We start from the raw sequence: 6505 nt of genomic DNA, 5'->3' as shown, positions 1-6505 counted from the left end.
GAAAGAGTGACTATTATCCAAAATGTTACCTGATCACAATTTGGATCAACTTTCCCATCATGTATAACAATATTTTCATGTATAGGAAGTGTGAACCAAACTGGCAGTATGAGTAGAAATCAGTAACAAAGGGGAACTTATCAAACTGGTTCCGAAAATCTTTTTAACTTTTTTATTTAATCAAAAACCTTTTATGGAGACATATGAAGGTATGCATCTGATGAAATCTACGGTCAACTTATGGATGGTTTATTTAACCTTTTATTATTGAATTTTTATACTGCATGACATAAATATGATTCTTTATTATTGATTTACTATAATTTTATGTTAGTTTATTATAATTATATGTTCTACCACAATTCAAACATAGTTGAATATTTAAACTGTGAATTAGTGCATAATCTGTCTAGTTTTTTAAACATTGCTTGTTGAAAACACTGCTTATTTTTATCTCTGGGTTTGTTGTGCTGCTTGAGGCATATGAGCTGATTTCTTAATTATAAGTAGTAGTGTTTATTCCAGCAATCACCACCATTATATGCAGTAAATTTCGACCATCATTTATCTAATTTGTGTACAAAATGCTTTGTGGCATTTTTATTGCATGAAACTTTCTCGTTTTGAGAGCCCAAAAACATGTATTCTTTCCACGGGAAGGCTATCTTGGTTAAGAGGGAACAGGCTTTAGTGTTAAGATGACATTTACAATTTGCTTGAGTATGGATCGTATTGGGATTATTTGAGGACTCCAAAATGACTTAAGTAGATAAAATTTCAATTTATCTTATGTTATTGGTTTTTGATTCTCTCAACTCATTTCAAACTGATAGTTTGTTGTTGACTTGTTCCTCATATTGGGATCATATTATGTAATTGCTCTCTGTTATCTCTTCAGGGAAAATTCGCCTCATCAAGAGTGGAGAGAGCGTTGATAAAATTTCCTTGGATGAATTGCGTAAGTTCCTTTAACTATTGTTGCAAATAGTAACACATTTCTACAGTCGTTACTCGTTTTCTTTCCACGGATCTAGATTGTGTGTAGTCACGACCTCTTAACTGCATGTAGTAACACATTGACACAATCCAAATCCCATTTCCACACACTTTACTGTGACTATTTTTGGAAGTTGTGGGACATTGTTACTATTTTAAGATCAAAGTCTTTGTTTTTTATGGGAATTTCGACTGACTAATAAATTCATGCTTGCAGGAGAGGGATTGTTTTAGATGAAATCTACCATTTAATGGATAAATTTTAGTATCTACATTTGTAAGAATGGAGAAATAGAAGCATCTACATCTGTAAGAATAACATATTTGTCCTGTGTAGCAGCATTTATAACGAACACCATAATGACCACTTTGTTTAATTGTTTTTTATATATATCCTTTAGCTTTCTGAATGTGTGTCTCCCACATGTATTTTCTTATATGGGAGAGGTGTAGAAGAACGCATTTTTGGTGTCGATTACAAGTTATGTTACTCGAATATGAATAACATACTAATCAATTGACAAGTAGAAGTATTTAGTTTTAAATCATATCTTCTCAAAATTTATTTTAACAACTTTCTTTTACAAAGTTTATTTGTAAAACGATAAATTTGTCTCTTATTTTCTTTTTTATATATGGACTTAATGTGCTATTAATAGTGCGGAGACTCAGAATTGAGAATTAACTGTTTTATTGTTTATCTGGGTAGCAGTCCTTATATATGTAATGATTATAATTTTGACACCTACGAGACTTTTTTTGACTCAATCAATAACTTAAGATAGTCTCTAACTTATCCAAACGTTGGTTAGTTTAGTCCCTCACATTATGTTGGTTGTAACTCTGTTAATTTGCAAATGTGGATGATTATGTGATATCTAATATGTTACTCTCTCCCACATGTGTATGCATTATGCAGGAGAAAAATGACTATAAATTTGAATGTAAAAAGTATTAAAAAATCACTAGTTTCATCTTTTTTATATTGTTCATCATCTTCCCTACCTTTAAATTGCATGCGTTTTTTTAGTACAAATAGAAAAACAGAAGTGTTTGTCTAGACGCTTACAATATGGTGTACTAAGGATGTGATAAGCAGAAAAATTAACTTTTAGCATGACGATTACAATAGGGGTACAAAGGATGTGTTAGGTTGAATTTGATGTCTCTCTTATTTGGTTTTTAAATTAGGTCAAATTAATTTTTAGACTTGAATTCGTCCTTTAACTCAACAGAACTTGATTAGATATAGGTCTAATAAAGATCAGACAAAACAAAGATAAAGTTGAGTTGATCTTAACATGACTCACATAATAATAAATATTTTTTTTTTAATTTAATCAAGAAGTAAGTCAGCATGGCAAGCCACATTTCATAAGAAAAATTGCTTTAAGAGGTATTTGTTAAATGCAACAAATGGTGTTCAAACATATCAATCACAGCACAAATATATATTCATTTATCCCCTCTTAATAAGATTTGTGGTCAAATAATATTTTATAATGCAATTTATTTTTTATTCGACTCCAAATTATAAGTGTTGAGTTCAAATTTAATTACTTTTTAGACAGTGAAAAAAATTTAATAATATAATTATTTCTGCATAAAGTAATTTGAGATATGACGAGTAATTCGAGTTAGACCCAACTCAAATCGTGCGGATCATTGGATAGGTTGATGGATTGGTTTGGGGTCTTGTACACCCCTTAATTGCAATATCAAATTGAATACATATTTATAGTTCATTTTACAAACAATTTTGTTTTATATAATAAAGTGATGATAACAAGATGATGTTCTAGTTCAATATAAGAAATATTTTAAGTCATTGAACACTTACAAAAGATATTTACATTTATCTTCTTTCAATGATGTTTAAAAATATTTTTTCAAGAACATATTTTTCCTTACACAAGTTTATTACCTCGACATTATCTATACCAACAATAAAAACCAATGAATCATTTTGGTGGTCGGTTTTTTTATTACAAAATATCATTTACAGTTTTTATTTATTTATTTATTCTTAAACATTTAAAAATATATTTTTTAAAATCTAAAAACATATTTTAGCGCAATAAATAAATCTAATAAATATATACACATTTTAGAAAGAAAAAAACCCGATAGCCAGCACTTCCCCCCCTGTCTGAACGCTAGGGATCATGTATGGTAAAGTCTTTTTCACGATGCAAGTTGAAATTGTTTCATAATAACCACCTATGTTTTCCACTATACGTAGACGTCCCCACTTGTCCACTCCTAGTAGAAGTTGAATTTTGTACCCCACTTACCCCATATTCTGCTTCATTCTAATTGTTACTATCCATCACATTCACAATAACAGAATAACTGCTACCTCATAAGTCTTCTGTAAATTAAAGCTTAGTGGTTGAATTGATTTGAATGTCATAGTTACCATGAACGGTCATCCAAAGTTTAGGATTAAGGTTCCCAGGTTATCTCTGGCAACAAAAATGCACAGAAAGTTTTCTTTCCATGTCAAATACAAAGCCATTGCTAGTGACAAAGACAAGGGAAGCACAAGGACATCACTCGCCTCAGTCTTCTCTAGTGTTCTTAGAAACAAGAGATATTCACTTGCTAAATATCCATTCAAATTGAAGAAAAATGAAAAAGAGAAGCACCATATAACTGCACTTTCATTGTCAAACGAGTTTGAACAAAAACCAGTTGTAGCTGCATTGTCTCAGCTTTTTCTACTTGAGCAGGCATTGGAGCAAGATCAAAGAGGTGAAGGAAAGCAGAGCATAATAGATAAGCAACGTCTGAAAATTTTATTTGGCTTTCTAGACAAGAAGGAAGGGTGGAATAATTTTATCACAGCCAAATGGAGGGCGAGTAAAAACGATTTGCACGGTGTTGTCACCAAGTTGGGACGAGTTAGGAGGAAGGTTGGTTTATGGTGCTTGGTTAAGATTCCCTCCAAATTAATGATCATTAGCCTCAAGTTGAAGATGATAAGGTCCCTCATGAAAAAGAAAGTGACAAAGCAATTTGCACAAGAAGCTGATGAAGATAATGACAGAGAACTGTGCAAAAAGAGGATTCTCATGGGACAGAGATGCAGGCCTTTGTGTTCTCCTAGCCCAATCAACCTAGATTATTATACAAACCGCTTTTTCTTACCAGAAATTGTTTCTTGACAAAGGCATGCTGCCTTCTTTTTAGACATGATTAATCATCACTAATTTGGGTTCTTGACAAAGGCATGGTGCCTTCTTTTTTAGTTTCTTCATATGTTATCTTATGTACTTCATAATTAGGTATTGATTAATCATCATCGCAATTTTGTTTTTGTTGGTAGTAATTTTCTCCTTTTTATCCTGAACAAAGATTAACTACAATTATCCCCATTGATGTTGCAAGATCAATGTCACAATGTTTTTTTTCTTCTTTTATTGATCAGAAGGAAATGATTAAAAAAACTCACACACAACTATGAGAACTTGTATTCGAACCAGATACATAATTTTCGACCTAACAATATCGGCAAAACACGATATTCCGCCTAACGATATTGACACATTTGTCAATTGAACTAAATCTTACAAATGTCACAATGTTTTTTTCCTTATCATGTCACAATGTTTTTTTCCTTATCAGAGTATTAATAGAGTCGAGTCATTACATGAATTGAAAACACTATAGTTGTCAGTACTGGATTTATGTATAGTGCAGATAAAGACAATCAAAATGAAGGCTATGGAATACCATACTCAAACCAGTACAGCAACTTAAGTATATACTTGTATGACAAACTATTCATATTGAGTTAATAACTGACAAATATTTTGGGATAGAAAGCAAGCAGCATTAAGTGCTACAAAACTTGAAGTAACATGCTACCGACTAATGTTTTGAAACCCAGTCCAAATGCAAAATGCAGTTCAGATCAGAACTTCAGTGGTTTCAAACCTAGTGATGCTCGAAGCCTGTTTGCTTCAGCAATCTCGGGATCTGGATGGTCAGTGCCGTCATCCTTCTTTTCCTTATTTTCTTTCTTCTTTTTCTTCTTTGGCTCACCATCCTCAGCTCCATCTCCATTCCTTCTAGGACTTACGCTACTCCGAGCATGTCTCTTTCTGTAGTCCCCACCATCATGTTCCTTGCGATCCCTGCTTCTACTTCGACTCCTTGAGTAGCTCCTCCTCCTACCACGGTCACGATCTCTGTCTCTCCTCTCACGCTCCCTACCCTCTCTCTCACGACCATAATCCTTTTCTTCCCTCAAACGATATCGGTCTCTGTCCCTCTCCCTATCCCTGTCCCTTTCCTTTTCCCTATCTCTGTCCCTGTCTCTATCCCGTCCACGACCACGCTCTCTGTCATAATCTTTATCATAATCTCTGTCATAGTCACGATCCCTATGAAAAGGACATCAAAATAGCAAATGATTATAAACTTCAGAAGGCAACAAACTTTATCACTAATGACAACACATATCCATTTTACACTTAAAAGAAAATCATAGTATCCAAAATCACAAGAAGAGAGCTTATGACTGATAATAAATAGAACGCAACTTACACTATTAAATTGTTTCGTGTTTTAAAGTACATGGCAGCATCAAGGATAAAAAGCCATCTAAATGTATGTATTTGTAATGTGGTTCTTAAACTGACATAATAATTGTCACTTCACCATAATGCCTCCCCAACAAGAATCTCACATTTTCAGATTAGCCCAGTCACATATTTGATGGAATCACTTACTAACATGCTGAAGAGATAGAGGGAAAACACTGCAGCATTTTTGTAACTGCTCAAGGACAGCAGGGCTACAAAAGCTTCAGCCTATGTTCTTCCCAGTATTGTAAAAGTATGTGCACATTTTTTTAAGTTCCAGAAGGGTTTTTGTCTCTTGCGCTATACTCTTTGATCTTGACTAATGAATATTCTTTCGTTATAGAAAAGCTTAACATAAAATTAAACTACCACTCACTGATGTTCAATAATCATAACTAAGTGGGGAATCATTCATATTAACCTCAGGTTAAAAAAAATAGGCATGAGATGATCCAATATTAATTTAAAAGGACAAATCTAAATCTTCAATATACATTAACATGATCATGGAGAACATTACTAATGCAACATAACTGTTTGACCCATCATACTTCTCAACTGCACACTGTCAGTGCAGAGAAACCTGGCAGGATCATTGAACTTTTACTATAGGAAGCAGTTGTAATACCACATATGGCACTGAATGCCATAGTGGAAATAGAAGTATAACTTCTTAAAAATATATATTCATAGTGTGTGTGTGCAGGGCTCCGTGCAAGTTCAAAAACAGCTTCCAAGATAAACAAACCCAAAACAGACACTCCTACATAAGCAAAGTCAACTATAAACCAGAAGGCAAACAAAAGTACCAGAAAAGCTATCTAAATGGGCAAGACTCATATCTACATGAATTGACACAAACATTTGCAAGGAGGAACTCTAACCTGTGTCTATGACCATCACGTCTTCTATCCCTATCT

General features: G+C 33.3%; 2 protein-coding genes across 2 annotated transcripts in view; one reads left to right on the top strand and one right to left on the bottom strand.

Annotated features, from left to right (window-relative positions):
* Positions 1 to 1402, top strand: part of LOC101489611 (single-stranded DNA-binding protein, mitochondrial) — a 3561-nt gene extending 2159 nt beyond the window's left edge. The window contains exons 5-6 of the mRNA XM_004495625.4: positions 899 to 958; positions 1214 to 1402. Of these exons, the coding sequence (XP_004495682.1) occupies positions 899 to 958; positions 1214 to 1230 (77 nt within the window). The 3' untranslated portion in view covers positions 1231 to 1402. The remainder of the gene's footprint in view (positions 1 to 898; positions 959 to 1213) is intronic.
* Positions 1403 to 4699: 3297 nt separating this feature from the next.
* Positions 4700 to 6505, bottom strand: part of LOC101489935 (uncharacterized) — a 3546-nt gene continuing 1740 nt past the window's right edge. Inside the window, exons 6-7 of the mRNA XM_073367769.1 lie at positions 6470 to 6505; positions 4700 to 5384 (exon numbers count right to left, since the gene is read on the bottom strand). The exon at positions 6470 to 6505 is cut by the window's right edge and continues 9 nt beyond it. Coding sequence (XP_073223870.1) covers positions 4913 to 5384; positions 6470 to 6505 — 508 coding nt within the window. The 3' untranslated portion in view covers positions 4700 to 4912. The remainder of the gene's footprint in view (positions 5385 to 6469) is intronic.

The sequence above is a fragment of the Cicer arietinum genome, chromosome 4 (assembly GCF_000331145.2).
Source record: "Cicer arietinum cultivar CDC Frontier isolate Library 1 chromosome 4, Cicar.CDCFrontier_v2.0, whole genome shotgun sequence".
In the NCBI taxonomy this organism is placed as follows: domain Eukaryota; kingdom Viridiplantae; phylum Streptophyta; class Magnoliopsida; order Fabales; family Fabaceae; genus Cicer; species Cicer arietinum.
The sequence above is the reverse complement of the archived record's forward strand: the minus strand, read 5'-3'. Positions and strand labels throughout refer to the sequence as shown.